Here is a 23,397-nt window from a genome sequence, read left to right as displayed (position 1 = left end):
ATAGTTTCCATATCCACCACCACTACCTCCAGCTCCACTGTATCCTTCATCATTCCCACCTCCAATGGTAGGTGAGTCTCCTGATCTTGTACTAGAGTTATCATTAGTATCAGCACGATGTTGTGGTTGTGTAGGATTTGAAGAAGGTGGAATTCGAGTGTTTCTTGGTCTTGGGCGCAAAAGTTCTTCCAAAGAGTCAGCGCTGCTAGATCCCACCTCCTCCTCTAATACTCTTTCTACATTTATCCCTTCATTACGTGCTTCTTCAGCAACTCTGGGAGCTGGGTTGCCTTCATCATCATCTAAATGAAGAGGTCTAATCCATTGATAAAGTTGGTTACCCTCTGTATCATCATCTTCACCAACAATATCAAACACATCTAGTGGGTCACCACGGTCGACATGATCTATTTATGCTTCCTTATCTCGAATTTGAAGCTTCATTTTGTAGTAGCAATAAACTAATTTTTCCAACCTACTATGAGCCAACCTATTTCTTTACTTTGTGTGTATGAGTGCAAATGTGCTCCAATTTCTTTCACAAGCAGATGAGGAAGATGTTTGTGATAATACTTTGATTGCTAATTTTCTCACAGTTGGTGCATCGGTCCCATACATGATCCACCATTCAACTACAATGAAAAACAATGTTGATAAGCCTAATAACTCGAACAAATTCTATTATAAACTTATAGTGAAATATGTTTACACTCACTAGGAGACATTGTTGTTCGAGCAGCAATTGATGTTGGTTCTCCAAAAGTTCTTCTTGCATCTTTAAACCATGTTAGCTGAATTCAATAAATCGTGTTAGTTTAATCCAACAAAATAATTATTATAATTTAAGTAATTGTGTACCTCATTTCCAAATTGGCCAACTTCTGGTGATGCAGGGTCCAATTTAGAGTATACATTATGTACAGCACGTATAAGGGCACCATCATCTCCAACACCGGGTCTGTATTGGTATCGAGGATTCAAATAATATGCTGTTCAAAGAAACACATACGCTAATAAGAGAAAAAATACTTATGCAACTAAAGAAATGAATTGCAAATTATGACATAATTTATACCTGCTGCATGCAAATCATGGTATAATGTTTTATACCATCGGTCATCAATTATCTTTATGACCCACCTTGCACCAGGTTTTCTTTCCAATTCCTCCTTCACTACATGCATCAACTCATATATTGACCCCATAGTAGGATACACTTCTGTGTCAACAATCCATAAAACTTTGTAAAGAGGTTCAAACACTTGGCACACATATTCTGATTGAGTCCAAAAAGCATGATCAAGCACTATACTTTCCACCATACGACCTGCATTTGAGCGGCTCAAATTGTGGTTGGCCCAATCTTCACTAGTGAATAATTGCTTCAACCCTGCTTTCTTCTTAAGTAGGTTGTCTAATGCAATATAGTTGGTGGCGAATCGAGTGGTAGCTGGACGAATAATTTCTCCTTTGCAAAATTCAAGCATCTTTGCCAACAACCAACCGTGGTTGTAATTATAATTTGTGATCGTTCTAGCTCTTTTTACAACATTAGCAATATTCTCTCTCTTCCCCATTGCCTCAAACATGAGATCAATACAATGTGCTGCACATGATGTCCAAAACACATTATGATGCTTCATTAACTTTTTTCCAACTTTGACAAATGCAGAACCGTTGTCGGTCACGACTTGGACAACATTATGCTCTCCCACCTCCATGATTACATCCCTCAATAACTTGTAAATATAGTTGTAGTTCTTTATATGGTCTAAAGCATCAACGGACTTAAAAAAAATTGTCTTTCCCTTGGAGTATACCATGAAGTTTATGATAGACAATCTGGTTGGGCCAGTCCATCCGTCACACATGATTGTGCAACCATTAGTTTCCCACTTTGACCTCAACTTGTTAATATACTCGCCAATGTCTTTATGCTCCATTTCCAAATATTTGTTTCTTACCTCATAGGGAGTGGGAGGTTGTACTCCAACACCAGCCTATTGACATCCCAATACCATATTTTTGAAATGATGTGATGATGCCTTCTCAGCAGGGACATTTTCATAGATAAAGAACTTGCTAATTAGACGCCCCATTCCCCCTTTCACATTACCTCCCTTGAAATAACTCCAAACACTCTTTTGACGTGCTTTGGATGAGTTATATAAACTTGGGGCTATTGGTGGTGTTGGTTGTGATTCTCTAAGACTGCCTCCCCGTCTCATTTGTGCACCACCACTTGTCCCGGAACCTTGTCCTCTATTAGGAATTTTATGAAGGTGTTCTCTTTCCCATGCTGACTGTTTGGAGGCACGTAATGCTTGTTTGAAACTGCGCCGTTCTTCAGGTCCCATGTCATCATCACATTCGTCCTCATCGTCATCATCATCACTGTCAACCGCTTGGTCAATGCCTTCTCCTCGTAGCCCAGCTCGAATATTTTCCATTCCATATGTTTTCTTTTCCTTCTGGTGTTTTTTATTTTTTAATAATGTGGTGATGAATGCCTTCACTTCTGGGGGACACTATCGCATCGTTGGACATTATGTCCTCGATCTAATCCACTAAGATGGTGCTTAAGTGTCACTCCGCCACTCTTCATTACATGACCACAATATTTGCAAATTGTGCCATGTTTGTTTCCGTCTATTGGGTCTCCATGTTCCCAAGCTGGATCACGTTTAGACATCTTAAACGTACCTGTATTTATTTTGCATGGAAATTAGGCAATTATTTTTTGGCCAAAAAATATAGTAGTGACGGTTATATAAGAGAATCTAAATAATAAAGTTATTCTACAAAAGAATTAAATATGAAGTAAACAAAATGATTGTAAGGTGTAGAAATTATAAAAATAATATGAAATAATAAAACCTAATATTAATGAATAATAACCAGTTTGATAATAAAATAATAAATAACATTAAACATATTAAAATTATCCTAGGGAATAATTATACAACATTACTTAATTACTTCAAAAAATTAACATATTATTTGGTTCTTAGATCACATGCACGGGTCCACACAAATTTTTTTGTATAATTAACCTCCTTATATATGTACATTATCTATATATCCAACTTAACTAGTGTTTGTATTATATATTATTACAAATTGTTAAGAATTAATAAAGTGTTCTAGACAAACTTCTTTCTTTTTTAAAACCTTTTTCTTTTCTTTTTTTGTTTTTTGAGAAAAGTGTTTTAAAACTTTTTAAAATTGTTTATTCTTTCCTTTTCTTTTCCTTGCCGTTTCTTTTATATTCTTTGAAAATGGAGACTAAAATGATTGATTATGGACCCTTTTCGTGGGAGGTATGTAGAAATTGTTTAATCAAAATGGATAATCAGGAGCAAACGAGCTCGAACAAAGCCATAAAGCAAAGTTAGTAAATGTTTTGCCCCTCTTTTGGTGTTGGAAAGTTCATTTACGATAGTGTGAGGATGTGAAAATTAAAGAATCTCATGCATGGGTCCGCACAAATTTTGTTGTTGTTGTATAAATTACAATAATATAAATGTAAGTTTGTAAACTTACCTTAAATGTAACAAATCTGGAACTTTCGATGTCGTACGTAGCAGCAGCAAAACCTCGACTATCCTCTGCAGCTTGCCGTCTGTGAATAAATGAGAGAGAAAAGGTTTTGGAAAGGATCTGAAAGGGCTAAGGGAAGAAGAAGAAACGGAAATGTGTAATAGAGGTTTTTCAATTTTCGAAGGGTAAAAAAAATGTGTGATAATCTGATACTCTACCTCTGGGACGTACACGGTTTTGAACTTTTGGCAGTGTTTTTTTTTACACACACACATGGGTTTGACAGTGAGAAACCACTCCACCATACATTTTTGTCTTGTCACTATTTTTTTCACACACGGATATATCTTTTTGTCTTGTCAAGATTTTTTTTCACGGAAAATGATTCTCATGTGATTTGAAGGTGTAAGGCTACATGCCTGTATGGCAGTATGGGCATATGACAGTTTGGTTCAGTTTCAGTGGGTTTTCTTTGGATTTATTTGCAAAATTATTGGCACACACACACTCACACTAACCTAACATCTCACAGTCACAGGCACATTATTTTCACATCTGGGTGCAAAATTATTTTCACCTATTTTCACCTCTGCAACACTCTGCAACACACACACACACACACACGATGCAACACGCACACACGCACACACGCACACGCACACGCACATGCAACAAGCACACACGAACACACACACACGCATACCTTTCTGGATCCTTCTCTCTCTCCCTCGGTCTCTCCGTCTCCTTCTCTCCCTCGGTCTCTCCGTCTCCTTCACACGCACACGCAACAAACAGAGAACACAGAGCCTTCCGTCTCCGTCTCTCCCACGGTCTCTCCGCCTCCTTCTCTCCCTCGGTCCGGTCTCTCCGTAGTCCGTCCAATATGCTGGGTCACCTCATCACCTCAGACTCTCTCGAATCTCGATCTCGATCTGGATCCTTCCCTCAGTCTCTCCATCCTTCTTCTTCTCCCTCAGTCTCTCGAACTCGATCCTTCTCCGGTTCTCCCCCCATCTCTTCTCTGTAACTCCGCCGAGCACCATCACCACCTCCCCCCCCCCATCTCTTCTCTGCAACTCCGCCGAGTTGCTTAGGGCCTTTTTACGGTCTCTCTACACCCTGGGGGACGTGATTTTGCTGTTGTTCAGCTCGTACCCACCACCTGTGGTTTCCTCCTCCCTTTCTCACCTCCCGGCGGCGGCGATGACGACGAATATCGTGATATTAGCGATATTATCGCGATATTTTAAAGATATTTTAATTTTACTCAAAAAAATATCGGCCGGTCAAAAAAACGATATTATCGGCGAAATATCGCCGATAATATCGATTTTTAAGACATTGCTTAAAACACACACAATTACTATGATATATAAACTGCAAAAGAGAATGACTATAAATTATAGGGAGTTTTAACGAAAAATCCGAGGTACTATTTATTTTAAGGAAAAATCACATTTTTATACTAAAAAGTCAAACATGGTACTATTTACTTTACCTTTTATGTTTTTCTTATCATTAAAACTCAAAACTTTGAAGTCATTTTATTAATTTTCCTTAAATTATAAAGCACTAGAACATATTGAAGTATCCAACAAGTTTTTTTTCAAATTAACGAAAAAAATAAAATGGAAGTTATCCATTTTCTATTTATCTAAGTGAGAGTTGTGACTTAGGCAAGCTAGACGTACGCCAAGATAAGGCTAAACGCCCTTTTTTATTTTTTGTCTAGATATCATTTGCTTGAAGATTAATCGTGACAGTGACCAATCGTCTAACGCAGGGCCTAGTCTGTGCTAGTTCACTTGTTTCATAAACAGTTTTCTTTGCAAATTGGTTGTTATAGGTCAAGTTACTTGCTTCCTTGTTGCGTAACATTGCAGTTGCCACAAGAGAAAGCCACCAAAGAAAAGATAATTAATTAAGTGACCAAAAACGTACACACTAATTAGGTTTGACTGTTTCAGAAACCGACACTTAAATTACAATGCCAAATAAAAGTAATATTAAAATATAAATAATATATTTATTAATTGATAAGGAATCATCCAAAATCTACAAGATATTATTTCATCCTCATCCTTTACTGGTCTCATAGTATTTGATAATTTTGACCTTCTTAGTGTCTGACAATTTTGTAATTAAATACACCCAATCCCGACCACGTCACCATCCAAAAAACCAAGAAAATAAAAATAAAATAAAAACCTAACATTCTACACCATCGAAAACAAAAACGATAAATAAAAATGAAGTGACGGCGCCATGTCAGCGTTACGTCACCCTTTCCACCTTCCAAACCTTAGCCAGTTCATTGACCAGCCATTCCAGCAAAATCAGACTTTTCACAAAACGCCCCCGCCCCTGGCGCACGATAGCTGTCGCGGCGCAGTTTCTTCACCCGTACACCGACACTTCTTTACCCGATTCCGGCGGCCCCTCGGACTTCGCCGGTTGCGGGATCGAGGCGAACCGGGCCGAGAAATCGCGGAACCCGCCGGCTTCGTCATCTTCGTCGACCGGTCCCTCGTCGAAGTTCAGGGCGTAACTCAAGGGATCGTATTGGAATTTCCCGTGCCTGCCGCCGCCGCCGGAGGAACCGCCTCCGCTTCTGCTTCGGTTGAACCGGCGGATGAAAGTCTTCCACTTGGGGCCGGCGACGATCTCGGACCACTCTCGAAGCTTGTAGAGGGCCTTGATGCCTCGGGACCACCACCGGTCATCGTTTTGGGAGGTCCGCATCCGCGACCATGACGACGGAATACAGAAGCAGCAGCGCGACCTTGATCCTCCATGGCCTATGGACTCCAAGTCAATGTCTTCCATCGAAGAGAGAGAGAGAGAGAGAGGTAGAGGTTTGGAAAACCCCAGTGGAGAAAATTGCGTCTCTCTCTGCGAAACGGGCTGTTTTATACAAGTGACGTTAATAGGTGGAAGTTTGTAACGGAAACATGAGGTGACCGGGGATTGCCGGTGGCCATTGTGACTTTCTGTGTGCGGAACGACCTGTCGTTTGGTGTGGTTCCGGTATTGCCTAATGATTAAGATTTTTTATTATTATTTTAATATAATTATTGATAATTATCCATTATTTATGTTTTAGGGAGCGGATGAACCTAACTTATAGGCATAATTATGGAAAAAAAAAAGAAATAAAAAAATTCCGAAATTAAAGAATAGTGGCGTTGTACGGTTGTAGGTGACGCTTCGGGTCGGAACGTGCGGGTCCCAGGGCTTCAGTGGAACCGACGAGAAACTTAAATACAAAGATGAACGGTGGTGATTAGGGAATCTGTAGAAACCCTCTCCAACCGACTATGATCAATTCCAGCGCTGCCATAGACTAATCACTCTACCATCTTCCTTCTTCTTCTCTTCCCCTTTTAGTATTTTAGTTTTAGGATGTGCTATCCACACACTTCATTTTACTTCTCACACACCCCTTGATAATTTCTGTCCATTAATCTTCTTCAATTCATCCGATCTGACAGCCGAAAATTAAAAAGGTGTGTGAGAAGTAAAATTGGATGTGTGAATATCACATCCCTTTAGTTTTTTTCCTTTGGCAAATTAGCATAAATTAATAATATGATCCTAAATCTTTGAGAAAATACGGGACTGTTCATAGATTTTCTGACACTACAGTTTAAACGTCAATTCTCATGCCAACATTAAAATATTATGTTAAAAATACGATGTGACAGAACGTCTACAGAGAGTCGCACTTTTGAGAGCCTGCTAAGCATTTCTCTGAATCTTTTAAATACGACAACGTGTTCCTCTAATCAGAAATATACAAAATTAATGTTTTGTAAGGTAGAGGAATATGAGAGTAGAAAAAAAAGGTAAACAGATTGGCACCAACCACATTGATTGAGAGAATCTGAGATAATGCTTTTCCATGAAGGAGGACAAATTGGCCACTCAGGCCTACTGAAAACGACGTCAGTCAAGCTTCTGAGTTTAAAACAATCAAAAGGAAGCAAAAATCTTATGCCACATACGACTTATTCAAACTAAGACAAATCTTATTGGAACAAGGGGGGTGAAGGGCTGAAGGTCAAGTCTGACGATCTAACCTCTAATCCATCACAATTTCTAAGCCTGTGAAATACCAAACAGGCCCGAAGAGATTCGGGCCGAAAACAAACGAAGAAATTCCATGAACACAGAAAGAAGGTAGAGAAGTTGCGAAACTGAGTCGATCCAGCGGAAGTTGATGCAGCAGCAGCACAGATTATATCGAGAAACGATGCACAAGCATGACACTGAGTAGTGATGTGAAAAGCAGAAGAAATGAAAAGTGCTTCAAGAATAAGTGATGCTAGGCCTAGGGCTTGATAATCACTTTTCCATACACCGTTGATCAAGAACAGCTCAAACAAAGTTGTGTATCACAATCTAGCATATATGATATCCTATAATCACGTAAAGTAAGACCAGAACCAGTGCACTTCCATAACAAGCATTTCCGGTGTTCGAGCAAATCCAAAATGTTCTCAAACTATCAAGTATTGAAAAACGTAGTTCGTTAAGTAAAAGCAAAAATCGAAACACTTTAGTAGTATGATGCAACATATACCGAAGAAGAATATAAAACGATCCCAGGATGGCTCGTGTCCTGCATCTTTTCTGAATCTATATCTGACGGAATGTAGAAAAGATAGACATTCAAATCAGCTCCTAGTAAACAAGTTTCCAACAAAAACACATTTGAAGTACAGTTGAAGGCAAGTGGCTCTTTGCCACAGTAGTGGAAAGGAGTTGAGCCCTTGATGACGGTGTGAGTTCGAACTCCGTCAGTGGCTAATCTAACATCTAATCTAACAAAATCTATCATTTGACAAAAAAAAAAACACAGTTAAAGTACAGCTGAAATACGAAATGCCCTTTCTTTTATCAAACAAACATACTAGATTAACAATGTTTTTCGCACGTACGAAATTACAAGTAGCATAATATTGTTTAGGGACAAAGGCACAAAGTATTCCAAATGACCGATATTGTCAAACCATATTAACAAACAGAAAGATCACAGCAAACCAGTCCCTCTGGTACTAAACTAAATCCCACAAGTAGCAGCTAGTACTCTAGCATAATATCTACTGAGAGCTGATAGGGAGCGAGCTGCGCTTACATTGCAAGAGCTCCTCCAACTTGGCCACCATGAACACGCCAGAAATATTCTCCAGCATCATCAGCCTTCTCAGTATCAAGAGCAATTGCACCAAAGACCGCTCTGAAAGCCCCACAAACCACCAAGGGAGCTGAAGAATCCGTCTTGGGAGAGACTCTAACCACCTTATGCAACCCCAATCGCTTCCCGTCAGCAGCACAGGAAGATTCTACTTTCGAGACATCAGAAATGCGGCGGTTCAACTCTTTTGCAGATATCTCAAGGTTGCTTTCAAGTGATCTCATAGAGACCGATGTTTCTATGACATTGGCACCCAAAATGCTCAGTGCCTTGTTGTTCTCTTCGGAGAAGGAGGCATGGGTCATGGCACGGCGCAGGAGACCAATTTTTTTGTACTTATACCTGAAAATTATACAAAGAAACACAAAAACAGTACATTTCTCCAATGTCAGAGAGACACAATCAACATGCACACATACACGCACAAACAAACATATGCACATACACCGATACACGTAAATGCAATCAATTTTGATATTTATGCTATTTGTTTGGTTTCACAATAGTGCCCATATGGGACTGCTTCTCTAGAAAGCACTTGTGCTCATAAGCGCTTTTAACAGTGTTGTTAATAAGAAACATGTTGAAGTGATTCATGGAGAAGCAGACCTCTCATAAACTGCTTCTATGACATAGAAGCATGCCTTTTTACGTTTTTCTACCAAGTATAATCGATAACGCTTTTGGTTGTCGGAAAGTAAATTTAGCCCTTCCGGTGAAGGGTCCCAATCTGATGATAACATGGTTAAGAATTCCTTTCCTCTTCTCAAATTTTCTCGGAAACCAAACAGATTCAATGATCCAGAATTACGAGACCACAACGAAAGAGGAAAAAAGATGGAAACTTTACCCAATTTGCACCTGAAGGGTTTCGAGGGCTGTTTCGAACGGCGATGATCGTATGGAGATCTGATCGTGCTGCTCATCGTTCGCCAAACCCTGCACAAAACCACCAGCGGAAACTATAAACTGAAAGAGATGAAAGAAAGAAACAAAAGAACTTTTGATAAATCTGTATTTAATTTTCTTGTGCATTTTCTCAGGAACCAAACAGAGGTTTAGGGTTTAGAAACAGACCTGAATATGAGGAAGGATTGCGAGGACGAAAACGGCGGCGAGGGCGAAACGACGACGAGGCATTTTTCACTTTCTATTGTTTTTGCTTGGTCTGTGAAGAGTGAAAACCCAGCAACTGCGATGACTCTGCTTTCCCTTTCCCTTTTCTTTTATGACTGAGCACAAAAGGCAATAGTGTTTTGGAAAATTGGGTTTAGTCGAAAATTCAGCTCGTCGAAAATATTCTTTGGTACACCAAGTGTCAAATTATAAGCAGTTAAAAATTTATTTTTTAAATATTCAACTACCTATATTGTGACACTTGTACTGACGTATGTTCTTGACGCACTAAAAAATCTTTATCCTTTTACAAACCCACCAATCAAAACTAGCCACACTCTCAAAATGTAATTTTTACTAGCACTCTATAACGAATTGAAGTCCGTTGTTTCATTTAAGATTACAATTAAGATCAAAAAATGAAAATTGGCATTTTGTCGAGCGGTAATCAAATGGAGGGCAAATACTAGACTCTGCTCTTCAGATTTTGCCGGATTCACATAGTTGTGTAGTCACACGTAAAGAACACTGCAAGTGTAATTTGGTACTTTAAATAATAATTTAGTGCACTCCCGTCTCCATTGAGAATGTAAAGAAGTATTTGCCAGAGACAACTTTCAGTAAAAACTATGATTTCATAAGAAGAAGAAAAAATAGAGTATCATGTAAACACAAAGCCAGTTCAAATTTACAAACAAATGATGCCCTTTGTATCTATCTGTGAAGACTACTAATGACGAAAAGAAGAACAAGTTTTAACCTGTGAACTAAGAAGTTAAAGCCCATCTGGTTGATGGCGCCACCGCGTAACCATGCGTGATCATTGACGTCTCCAAATCCACAGTAACCCTTCGGTGATCATCGTTCTCTTCGAAAGAAACACCCGGAGCAGCATCATGTCCGGCTTTCCACCATGCAAAGAATAAGTTAGCGTATCGAAACATAAAGAGTTAATCAACGATTCCTTTGTGTATGCTTGTATCATCAGAAGAACAGCATCCATCGATGTTCTTCACTACCCTAGGCACGTTGCCGAACAGTGGCAGCTCATTCATCTCAGATAATATTCTCGAACGGGACTTGAATTTCCCAATTGGACCGTGCCCTGAGACTTGAATCGGTTGCCAGGCCATTGAGCAAAGTGATGACATCTGCTGTATCATCGAGGTAGTACCTGGCTTTACTAGGTTTTTGTCCGACAGTGCATGCAAAGATCTCGGGAGCTGCAGCTTGAGATGAACTATATGTTGTGCTCGATATGCTTTCAAACATGTCCTCGTCTGATCTATCATCCCCGATGCACAGCACAAAATCTGGCGCATTCCCATTACCAATCATCATGGAAAGAACTTTCTGTGCAACTATTCCTTTAGTAACTCCCTGCAGTTTAAGAAGCAATGCGACATCCTTTAGGCCACTATACTAACAGAGACATGCAAAAGTGAGGAAAGAAATCGGAGAACATCAATACCTGTGGCTTTACTTCGACGATATGCTGACCCTTTTTAACAACTACGGGCTCATTCGCAAGGACATTTTCGAGATGATCCAGCATTTCCATGGCCTGGCATGATCCGAAATCAGGATCAGCATCTAGATGGTGCCACACCAAGGCACTCTCCTTGGTCTCTATGTAGGAGCCATCGGTTGCCTCTGTATATAACTTCATCACAGGTTCTGCAATTTGCTTCCAATCGAGATCTATGGCCAACGAACAGGTTTCCCAACTGGATGCACTACTCCATCTGTGAGAAAATAAAATTGAACGCAGAATCAATACTAGTATAGACAATTGCCAGAGTCACATTGAAGTATAAAATTACATTTATAAGCACACGTAAGAACGTACCTTATGAAGTATCCATGCTCAGCTGCTATACCGAGATTCTCACATTGAGCAAACCATTCGCTAAGAGAGCTTTGGCCCCTTCCACTCACAATAAACACAGTGTTCTTGGGGTCGCTGCAAAGGTTTTTCAGAACAGAAATGACTTCGGAACTGGGGGTCTTAACAATAGAAGATTCAGGCATTATTGTTCCATCATAATCCAAAAATATTGCCCTCCTGTTTGTCCTCTTATATACAGAGAGGATATGATCAATCGAAAGCTTCCTAAAACTTGGAGAAAGCGACAAAATTCTGAAATTCAGACCAAAACCGATTCCCCAACAACGTTTTCTGTAATGATCTTTGCACGCTCGCTCCAAATCCTGTAGAAAACTGCGGGACCAGTAAGCCACATCATGAGAGCTAACATACCGAAAATGTTTCTCATGCCGCAACTGCTTTTCCAAATCAGGCATTGTGAGGGCCTCATTGAGTGCATCAGCTGCAGCTTCAATGTTCCACGGGTTCACCCTGATAGCTCCACTCAAAGATGGTGAGCAACCTATGAACTCCGAGACAACAAGTGTACTTGTACGAGGGGAATCAGAGGCAACTCCAACAGCTTTATCGATGTTTTGATTACCCTGCCTGCAAATGATGTACTCGTAGGGAACCAGGTTCATTCCGTCCCTTACAGCATTAACGATGCAACATTCTGCCAAGGAATAATAGGCAGCCTTCTCATGAAAGGGAAGGCTACGGTCAATCAAAACAACTGGCTCGTAGCCTGGGAAACCAAAGACTTGGTTTATCCTTCTGGTCATTGAATATGTTTCCTTTTTCGCTTCCTGAACATCTTTCCCTGTGCTTCTTGCAGGATTTACAATTTGAACCAGGACTACCTTCCCCCGCATCTCCAGGTGCTGCATCAAAAGTTGTTCCATGGCCATCAACTTTAGACTGATGCCCTTAAATATGTCCATGTCATCGACACCAACAATGATTTTCTTCCCCTTGAACTGCTCTTGAATCTCTTTGGCCTTCATGGAAGAAGAGGGATGATTTAACGCAGATTCAAGTTGGCCCATGTGTATCCCCGCCGCCAGAATCTTAATGTACACTGTGCGGCCAAAATATTCAAGTCCAATGTAGCCCCGCTTCGATTCATATTCAAGGCCAAGCATTCTACTACAACAAGAAAGGAAGTGGCGAGCATAATCAAACGTGTGGAAACCAATCAAATCTACATTTAGCAGTGCTCTCAGAATTTCATCTCGGACAGGAAGGGTCCTGTAGATTTCTGATGTGGGGAAGGGGGAGTGGAGGAAAAAGCCAAGCTTAACTCGTGTGAACCGCCTTCTCAAAAACGTTGGAAGAAGCATAAGGTGATAGTCGTGAACCCATACACAATCATCTTCAGGATTGATCACCTCCATAACTTTATCGGCATATTTCTTGTTAGCAGAAACATATGCCTGCCAAAGTTGCCTGTCAAAGCGACTACTAAGGTCCGGATACATGGGCAGCATGTAGTGAAAGAGAGGCCACAAATATTGCTTACAGAACCCATGATAATACTTCTTATGCAGCTCGGAAGGAAGGAATGTCGGCACACAATTAAACTCCTCCAGCAGTTTCTGTGAAACTTCTTCTTGCTCACTTGCTTCTACGTCAACCTTCAGAGAACCGACATATATTACCACAGTACCAGAAGGGAAACCATCTTTGAGTTGCAACGAAAGTGCATCCTCATCAAAACTGAAGCACCATTTCCCAGATTTTGCATCCTTCTGAGAATGTAGAGGGAGAAAATTCGCCACTATGATCTTCTTTTCACATACTTCCGAAGGAGGAACATTTATGTCTTCATTATTAATGCCGTCGCTACTTTCTGCATCAGGAATAACTCCTTGAAGAGTCATCACCCTTGGGAGGTTTCTGGGAGTCTGAGGAAAATTCAACATGTCCCCAGATGACAATTCCAACAAACTTAAGCAAGATCTTGACAACATGATTGCAGTTATGCGCTGTTACGCCAGTTTAATGACTTGGAGTTCCAAATAATCTACAACCAAGATTTTGTGCAAAGTAAGAACCTATATGAAAGGCAGCAAAAGACCTAAGATGAACCCGGCAATACTAAGAACAGACATTCAATCAATCATCACAAGAACGAAAAAATTTAGTAATTGGTGCAGCATCCGATCCCTATATCTAGACAAAGAAGATCATAAAGCATTGCAGATTGAGCAGATTTCTAACGAAAACACCATTCTTTCAGAGCGATTCGTATAACCATTAGGATCTAATTCTGCCTCTCCATATTCATACGCAAATTTGCTAAAATGTAACAAGAAGAGTTCATAATCTAGACCCATAGACAGAAAAATAACAACAACAACAGTAATTAAAAAAAATACAATACAAAAACATTAAATGGAAGGAGTTTACTAAAATGTATGCATATAAATACCTCGTTTATTAACTTAAAAGCAGATTCTGCATCAAATAGTGTTTTTCACATCCAAAGCCATTTCTAAAATCTTCAATTAACTAGAATGATCTTCAAATCAACTTCTCAGAGCAGCAATATTAATCGAATTATTCACGAAATCGAAAAGACTTGCAGTTTAAATTTTGTCCACAAAACATCGACTTCACACACACATATGCATCGTTTTGGAAGTGCTTTTGAAACGACTGAAATCGCTTTTGGTGAAATGTTTTTAAAACCAATCCATGCTAATAATCCAAGCGGATTCCAGAAAAGTTATCTGGTGCTTCTTGCCCAAAAACAATTCCACCAAAAGCACTTTCAGTCGTTTTAAAAGCACTTCCAAATAAACTCATATATACACACTCTTATGCATCAAGCTTATCTGCATAAAAATAACGGAAGCAAGGAATAATTTTCAATAAATGCAAATACATATCTGATTCGACTATTCATAGGATTCTCCTTACCTCTGTTCATTATTCATATCCTCACGTAACAGACTAAATCAAGTAAAAATTAAATTCCAAAAACCATTACTTGTCACAGCAACTTTTGCAATTTTTGCTCTGTTTTTCATCAGCATATTTAATTCACAAAGTTTTTTTTTAAATATTTTTTATTTTAAAGACTCAAAATCTTATTGATTTATCATTTACCATGATGCATAAACACAGCCTTTGAGCAAAAGACTTTATCTTTCTCGATTAAAAAATAAATTTTCTATGCAAACAAACATAACTGGAAGAATTGGAAACAAGTAATGAGGATAACCTGAGAGGGAGTCGGATTGATCCAACAACAAAGCTATATGATATCAGTGAAGAACAAGTTTCCTGCGAAAACACCTTACACATTCAGCCTGCAAAAACACCTTACACATTCAGAAAACAACAACAACAAGAAGTTTCTGTTTGGTTGCTGAGAAAATATTGAAAAGAGAGAAGAAAACAGCCGTGTCATTGCAGAGAAACTGAATCATAAAGTCAAACCCCAACAACCCAAAAAAGCACAAGTATTGATTTCCCTTAAATTCTCAGCAACCCAGAAAAGAGAACTCACTGTACAACACAGAGCTGTGAACAAACTCGCAGAGAGAGAGAGAGAGAGAGAGAGAGATACGGAGATATAGATGGATATGATGAGAGAAAGAATGTAAGTCTGTTTGATATTTTTTTATACGGGAAAGTGACCAAGAGGAGGAGCTGTGTTAGGTTGGAAACCGGTGGAATTTGTGAGAGTTTTTAATGGTTTCGAAACTGACCAAATAATTTAAGGAAAAATAGTATATTGGAAAGAAATAAAGTGGGAAAATATTGGGAAAAGAATTTTGGATGGAAGAAGATAGATATGGAGAGATTTAGAGAGAGAAACAAGAGAGAGAGAGAGACTAAGGTTTGGATTGCAACTCCTGGTTGGTCTTACGTTAATCCTGTGCTGTGCCCTTCATCTTTAAATAATGCCACTCCTTTCATCTTTATTTCATTTCTACCCCTTGCTCTCATTTTTTTTTCTTTAAAAAAAAACGATATTATCTATATTAAAAGAGTTGAAAGAGTAGACTGAGTCTGACAATGAGCTAGCAATAACGTAATAATGTTGTTTAAATTTGTCTTTGTCGAGAATCGTCTTATTTGTAAGTTTAGAAGAATGAGACTAGACCGTAATATTAAATGACCTCCTTACTCCCATTTATGTTATGTATTTATAATTTTTGTTCACTGAGTACGTTTAACATGTATTGTTATGCTTTGATCTAAATCATTAGTCATCATAAAACATTTTATATTGTTCTTCTTCTTTTCTTTTCTTTTTTTTTTTTTGAAGGAAAGGAGGGGGTGCAACACGAAAACTTCCAAGAGGTCACCGATCTAATATCACTATCGCCTGAACTTACTTAACTTTTCACGGTTACGATGAGATTCAGTGCATGTTGTTAATATCACTATCGCCTAAACGTACTTCCAAGTTATTTTATAATTGACCGTTTATTGTTTCAACATAAGGACAATTTTTTTTATGTTTGTGTATGAGAAATTCTAGTTCATTATCTATGATGGAACCATATCCGCAGGTCTTGCGCCCAACTTCAACTAATAGTCCTTGTTCAATTTTTTTTCATATATTTCCCTAAGTCCGATTAATGCGATGTTTTCAGAATTTGGTATAATTATGGTAATATTCCACCCTTAATTAGTTTGGCATGTTACATAATTAGACGATTTATCTAAATTATAAATCAAATAAGTTTTGATTGTGTGAGACGTGAAATTACCCGATAATTAAATATTGTTTGTATCAATATTGAGAAATTTTTTTCAATCTCTTTATTTTTGTGCATGTGAGAAATTATAATTCATAATCTATATATGTTGGCATCATATACATCCAAAGGCTAGTGAATCATAACCAAACCCACCACTAATCCTCTCTACACAAGAATACAAAAATTACAAATGAGTTTGCTAACTATTTATGTATAAAATCATTATGGAGTGCTTCAGTGGTTGGGACGAATTCTAAGTCCGTATTCCCAGTGCACATCCTAGGTTTAATTCTTGGCGTGTGTGAATTATGGGATAGTAGTTAGGAGGAGGCTGAAATATCTCTTTCAGCCTTTTTGTCCCCTATAAAAAAATGTATCGTGACGATACCACCAGCTAATCCTTTTAAAAGAAACAAACTATTTATGTATATTGAGTAACCTACAAATATACAACCTTTTAGCTAGATAAACTAGCTTGGCCTAAAACGTAATTACAATGGGTTTTGTGGGTTTAACCCTAATTCCTTAGGTACCGAAAACGAAACCTAACTTTTTAAATAAAATTATAAAACGATGTTATCCTTTAATAGTAGTGGTCTTTGTATTTACCAACTCTTTAAATAAAGTTTGACCATCCCTTCATAACTTAAAAAACAAATTAAAGATGGCTTGGGATAAATTAATCCTTGCATGCGGATAAACATAAAATAGGCCCACAAAAAATATTGTTTGGGGTCAATTTTTTTAATTGGACTATTGGCTACGTATGTAGAAAAGTACTACTATGATTTCAGGACTAAAATCATTGCGTAAGTTCTTAAAGAAATTGTGATATGTTCTAATTTTGAAATTAGATTGGTTACCGTTTCCTAAACATTTCCAGTCAATAAAAAAAGAAAATACCACTATTGTGGTCACTATATTTAATCAACAAAGTGACCTTTCAATTAGTCACATTCATGTAGCATTATTATATACATCCAACAAGAAATTACTTAGCCTAAAAGACCACGACGAGGGTAGAGGACTGCAACCCTTGGAGTTGCTTGCAAAACAATAAAATTCCACTGTTGGTAAATTTCCTAAAATACCCATCTACTTATCTATAGCCTTAAAACACTTCTTTGCTTTTAAGTAAGATTTGATTACAAGTTTAGAAAAAACTTCTATATGTTGAGTTTTTATCAATAATATGGTGTGCTACAATGTCTCGTGGTATTAATATCTCGTATTTGTAGTTATATAATTTATCTTTTTGTAGCAGTTAGATCTCATTGTTTAAATATGGCCATTTATTTTTCAAAATATATACGCTTTGTTGCATTGTAGAAAAATTGTATAAATACATATCAATAACCTTGCCCCTAGTCCTAAACCTAATTCTCGCTCCAACATTGATTGATAAATAAATAAAAATAAAAATAAAACTATACAAAAAAAAATTAAATATTAAAAACATTGTTTATATGACGAAAATACCCTACATTATTATTTTGGGCTGCTTTTGAACTTTTTGGTTTGGAGGGCATTGTTGTTCAAATTTTTTTGGTGAAGCCCGTGACCCCAAAAGGGACTATTGCCTTTATATATAGAGATTTGATTTGATAAAAGTAAAAAATAAAAATTTCTTAAGCATCTAAATATTATCTACATGTCTACTTATAACGCTTTGCAAAGATACATATGGGATGAAAGGAAAAACATGTATGATGTAAGGCTCATGGAAGTATTATCCCATTACCTTGAGAAGGAAGTGTATTGTGTGTTTTCACATGAAATTTTCACTATATGTTTAAGGAACAATCACAAAGTATCTTATTTATCTTGTGGCAAGATTTCTCGAGCAACATTTGCTTACTCATGTGCGAGTGTATCTAATGCATTGTATAACTCACTCACATGATTACATCAATGCCAAGTAAAATGCACACTTAAATGTCTATCCATAATAATACATACATAAACCATTGCCCTAACTTTCTTTTTTTTATCTAAAGTATCGCGACAGGATCAAAAGTTACAGAATCAAAATGAATCGTGATTCAAATATAAACTTGTACTAAAATTTTTAATCCAGTAATAATTCTCTTCATTTTAAAATGAATTGTCTGTTCAAATTTTGTAAATAACAAGTTTGATATCGTTGAATAAAAAAAAAAATTGGTACCTACATTTGATGGGGAGATGATCATTAGCATTTAGTGGGCAACCATTTTTACTGTGGTGGGGAGATTGGCAGTAAGCGCGGCTGCTCGACCACGAAATTTTCCTTCTTTCACGGTGTCGCCCATTTGGATAAGATCGGTTTTTTATTGCCTTTTTACTGTTTTGCATTCGCCAATTTCACGCGCGAGTAAGTCGGTGCGTTTGTTGAATTTTCACGCAAACGATGCCGTTTGGTTAACGAAAAGCCATTTCTATTTTTAAATCATTTTTAGTTTAGAATTTTTGAACTTGAGTCGTGTAGTAATTAAAGATTGCATTCAAAGTTGAATCATATTTTTTGTCGATGATAATTCCATTGTCGTGGATTTGGTAAAATCTTTCTCACTCGTAAGTGAAAAACTTCATATTTGATTCTCATAGATAGTGTCACATGTTGAAATCAGGAAAAAAAAAATCGAATCTAGAACACGAGTTAAGATTTAAAAAGTTAAATAGAATTAAAAAATTGAAACAAGATGAAAAATGAAATTCTTCTTATAAAAATAACTCAATATTACAAGATTAATATAAATAAATGGATAAACTTTCTATCCTCACATTTAATAAAGGGTGAGCTTCAACAGCTTCATAGAGACATAATTTTATCACAGTAAATTGACCACGCTAAATTAAGTGTCATGGTATTATACACAATCAGGTATTAAGTCATTATAAATAACAATGCAAGAAGGCAATGGAAAGAACCTTCACTATACCCGCTAATTTGTATAATTAAACACCCAAACCTTGTACATCTTATACCATACTTATACCATTTGACCCCAAGTGATAACTCTTGTAACTTAATCGCACAAATTTCCCTTTTTGTTAGTCGTCTTGCCTAAACTCTTTACCGCCAGTCTCGACTACCTAAAAGAAACTGTGCACTATGAGCTCGCTTGGTACCTGGTACCTACTAAAGTTTGGCTAAACTATGCAAAAGATCATTTTCATTTTCCTCATGTTCATATACAAAATAAGCATCCAACCATATTAACCAACCAATACGATCAACATATAATATAGCACTTCACGAAATTTAATAAGATCAATTTCCGTAAAGGTTTGTTGTATTTCTCCTGCCTGGATTCCAAAGCAAGCAAGCAATATTCTTCACCAACACGTCGATTAAAACAAGCGTCACATTAATTGAAATCCCTAGTCGACAATTATTGTTACTTACACGAGCTTCACAATTTATCCGGGTTTTTGCTTTGACGGATGCACCATTCCCACGGTGTAGGGAGTCATTGTGCAAGTGATAGAGTTTAGTAGATACAAGGTGCTTCTTGGTTAGCAAGGCAGAGATCAGAGTGCTTGGATTGAGTAGGTTACTCTTGTACCTTTCCTTGTATTTCTTTTGGATTGTCATTTTTTGAGAGCTTACGGGCACAGTACTCTCTAGTGAAGGTTATGTGCATTTTGTTGTACAATTGTTGACTATATTTGTGGGAGAGACACCACTAGTATTATTTATTTTGAGTTTCAATTTAGTATTCATTTGTAAATCTTGTGCGTATTCTTGGCACCCCAACATCCTAGAGTCACGTGTCGACCCTTGATATATCTTAGGATCGTGGCATAACAAGTCCGTATTCCTGAAAATACATTATGAGTTATCCTACTTAATCTAGTCCCCAACACTGTTTGGTATGTGAGAAAGGGGGTTTGGGAATGAGAAACTGTTGTGATTCCCATGCTTGATAAGTCTAAGCTTGGAAAATTGTTTCTTCACACAGAAAAATAAGGGGATAGTGATGCCTAAACACGCTTTGGTATTCATTTTCCTTCATCATGGAAAACAAAAGAAAGGCATTGATTGTCAATTTTTTGCAACATCCCTACAAAGTAGTATTTTCGATGCAAACAAAAATGAGAAATCAATTTTCTTAAAAAGAAGTTCATGAAAATTGTAGAAACGGTCATCACCTAAAAATTCATGATCATTAATCCTTTAATTCACCAAAATATACAATTATTATCTTTTTTCAATAAAAAATAATTAAGAGATCATTACTACAATTTTATCTTTTTTTTTTCCGTATTTTCAGGCTCAACTCATACGTAAAATAGAAGGGAAATGGCAGACAGATGTAATAAGGAGAAAACATAGGTCCATCCTGGAGTCACGCAATTCAAAGCGGATAAAATCCAGGAGACAAGGATCTATATATTAAATCCAATTCTCTCTCTCTCTCTCTCTCATCCGTTTTTTCCCCTCGTCCTATATTATCCTATTCCATTCCTTTTCCTAACTGGATTGGATTTGGACCCATTCCCATTTCCATTCCCATACTTCCATTCCCACCCTTCTTTTCCAGCACGCCAACATTTTCTTTTCTTTCAATCCAGTCCAGCACGCCTAGCTTATTCCAGTTCCCTCTGGCTTGGCTTCTCTTTGACAATTGACATTAATCCACGTGGTCACACTTGCTTCCTCGTGGTTGGTCGCTCCTTCTTGGGCCCCACGCTACTACACTACTAAGATAGTAAGATTTGATTTTTCTTCTGGCATACCCCACCACCTCTTGTAAATCTTGCGCACAAGTGGAATACAATCGTGTGTGTTTATGGTTGTGTGTATTTGCACAATACCATTCCCAGCCGGATGTGATGCAATACCAACAATTAGTAGCAAGGCCCTACACCATTCATCTCCACTTCTTTATTTTCCTTTCCGTGGCAAGATAACCTATCGTGAAAATGTAAGAACAAAGTCCACCATCGATAAGGGACAAATCAAATAACAGTTTATAAAAGATTGAGCTATTCTTCATATTAGAGTAAGCTGGCTTACGTGTGAAGCTCAAACGGTCACACATGTTCCACGTCAGTCTGTTTGTGTTATTCATGTTTTAGACTAAGGGCTTATATATATGAGGTTGGGCTACTCCTATATTACCAATTATTTTTATGGTAGAAAACTAACTTTCTTCACGTACTCGTATTAGATTTAAATTGATAAGAAAATATTTGTTTTATAGAATTTTATTTTCATGACTTTTAAATGCTGTTAGTTCTGTTTTAGTGTACTATTTAACCCGTGATTAAAAATAAGTTATCGTGTTATGTAGGATGGGGATTATATAAAAATATGACATCAATATGTAATGAGATAACTCCTAATCAAATTAAATACATAATAAACTTTCAACTTAATTCGTATCAATCGTCTCATAATAAAAAAAGTTTCATGTGAAGCCTTGTCACAAAAATAAAAAAAATAATAGAGATTTCAAAAGTTAATATTGACTAAATTCATTTGAATGATACATGTATTAACTAATTTGAAATATATCCAAGATATTTCATCCAATCATTGATAAAGAGATTCACATAAAGAGATTCGGCATGATCTTTAAACCAACCTTTTATCGGAAAAAAATTGTGTAGAAAGAATCGTGAAAGATGGTGTTAAAGATTATAAATTGACTATTTAAAAAACTAGTAAATCAATTTATAATCTTTAACACCAACTTTGAATCCAACACTTGCTTTAGTCTTTGTTTGCGGTGATGTAAGTCCTTCCCTACAACTTATCAATCAATAATTCTCACAAAAACAAAGTCTATACGATATATATTATGAAGTGAACAAAATGATCAACTAATTCTTTCACTCTTTCAAATCCAATTAATAAATGAGATTTCAATATTTATTTTTACAAACATAGACGATAATGTAATATTTTAGATTCTGTTAGTCGAAAGTAGTCATCCTAAACATAAACAAATTCAGATATTTAACGGATACAGAGAATTCGGGCATATACGATCCTCCACGTTGCTATCACTAGTAAAGAGGTGACCATAGTCTACAATGGATATTCGGATTAGCAAGGGAATTACATGAAATAAAATAACTCACTTATCACCAAATACTTTTTTTGGGAGCAGAAAATAAAAAAAGGGAAAGGCAAAATATAAAATTAGAAAAATAAAGTCGAACGCTGAATTAAGACTAGGGTAAAAGGTGGGGCCCGCGTTATCTGGTTTCCGTGGTGGGCCAGCCACGTATATTAGTCTCGTAACGTGCCGCGGGCGGCATGAGGGCGTCGGTCAGCCGATTGCAACTTTGCGATCGCATGCAGACAGAGAGAGAGAGAGAGAGAGAGAGAGAGTCCTTATCCGTTAAAAAGACCAAGAAGTTGACAAGCCGGCGGGTCCCACCGTTTCTCCGCGCCCGTTGCCGATTGGTATCTTCCGGTTCTTACGCGTTCTGTCCTCCCGCCTGACGTTGCTAAAATAGGTGATGACGTCATTTCAAGTTGGGGATTTTTCCAACCAAATAAGTAAGGGCTTGGTATCTTATTTGAAATTTTTTATTATTTCTCAAAATATTTTTTAAGAATATTTCTTGAATACAATTTTATTTAAAACTAAAAAACTTGATTGGTTTCTGATTTAAAATTTTTAAATCTTATAACTTCAATTAGACAAAGAGATCTAAAAATAGGAGATCGTAAATAGAAGGAGAAAGAGGAGAGAGGAGGAAAAAAAGTAAGAGATGATTGAAGGAAAGAGAAAGAAGAGAGAGGATCAGACGAGATAGAGAGGAAGAGGAGTGAGAGAAATAACCGAGAGAATAAAGATAGCGGATTGAAGAAGAGACGAAAAAGGTAAAAAAAGGGAGAGGGAAAAAAGAAAAGATAGAGAGATAGATTTGGAATGAGAGGGGGGAGGAAGCGAAAAGAAATGAGTGAGTTTAATCTTAAAAACTCTAAAAACTCATTTTTTATGTTTTTAGAGAAT

The 23,397-nt window shown here is 37.3% G+C and overlaps 3 protein-coding genes across 6 annotated transcripts; all 3 read right to left on the bottom strand.

Moving 5' to 3' along the window:
* Positions 1-5,937: 5,937 nt before the first annotated feature.
* Positions 5,938-6,366, bottom strand: LOC103455237 (uncharacterized). The gene has a single exon (XM_008394826.4). The coding sequence runs from the start codon at positions 6,364-6,366 to the stop codon at positions 5,938-5,940; it is 429 nt and encodes a 142-aa protein (XP_008393048.1).
* A 2,041-nt stretch (positions 6,367-8,407) lies between these two features.
* Positions 8,408-10,190, bottom strand: LOC103455236 (protein NUCLEAR FUSION DEFECTIVE 2). Its single transcript, XM_008394825.4, has 3 exons — positions 9,815-10,190; positions 9,588-9,676; positions 8,408-9,079 (listed from the first exon to the last, which is right to left on the bottom strand). Exons 1-3 carry the CDS (start codon positions 9,875-9,877, stop codon positions 8,674-8,676), a joined length of 558 nt encoding a protein of 185 aa, XP_008393047.1. The 5' UTR covers positions 9,878-10,190; the 3' UTR covers positions 8,408-8,673.
* Positions 10,191-10,468: 278 nt separating this feature from the next.
* LOC103455235 (probable alpha,alpha-trehalose-phosphate synthase [UDP-forming] 9) lies at positions 10,469-15,639 on the bottom strand. 4 transcript variants are annotated; one of them, XM_008394824.4, is made up of 5 exons: positions 15,238-15,639; positions 14,950-15,037; positions 11,703-13,746; positions 11,325-11,598; positions 10,469-11,233 (listed from the first exon to the last, which is right to left on the bottom strand). In XM_008394824.4, exons 3-5 carry the CDS (start codon positions 13,691-13,693, stop codon positions 10,910-10,912), a joined length of 2,589 nt encoding a protein of 862 aa, XP_008393046.2. In that variant the 5' UTR covers positions 13,694-13,746; positions 14,950-15,037; positions 15,238-15,639; the 3' UTR covers positions 10,469-10,909. The 4 variants fall into 4 exon arrangements, with proteins under 4 accessions (XP_008393046.2, XP_070668290.1, XP_070668289.1 ...); XM_070812189.1 differs by having other exon boundaries at positions 11,703-13,777; positions 14,950-15,011; positions 15,238-15,603; XM_070812188.1 differs by having other exon boundaries at positions 14,950-15,011; positions 15,238-15,603.
* Between the last annotated feature and the right edge of the window lie 7,758 nt (positions 15,640-23,397).

The sequence above is a fragment of the Malus domestica genome, chromosome 14, assembly GCF_042453785.1.
Source record: "Malus domestica chromosome 14, GDT2T_hap1".
Classification (NCBI taxonomy): domain Eukaryota; kingdom Viridiplantae; phylum Streptophyta; class Magnoliopsida; order Rosales; family Rosaceae; genus Malus; species Malus domestica.
This window is presented reverse-complemented; position numbering and strand designations above follow the sequence as displayed.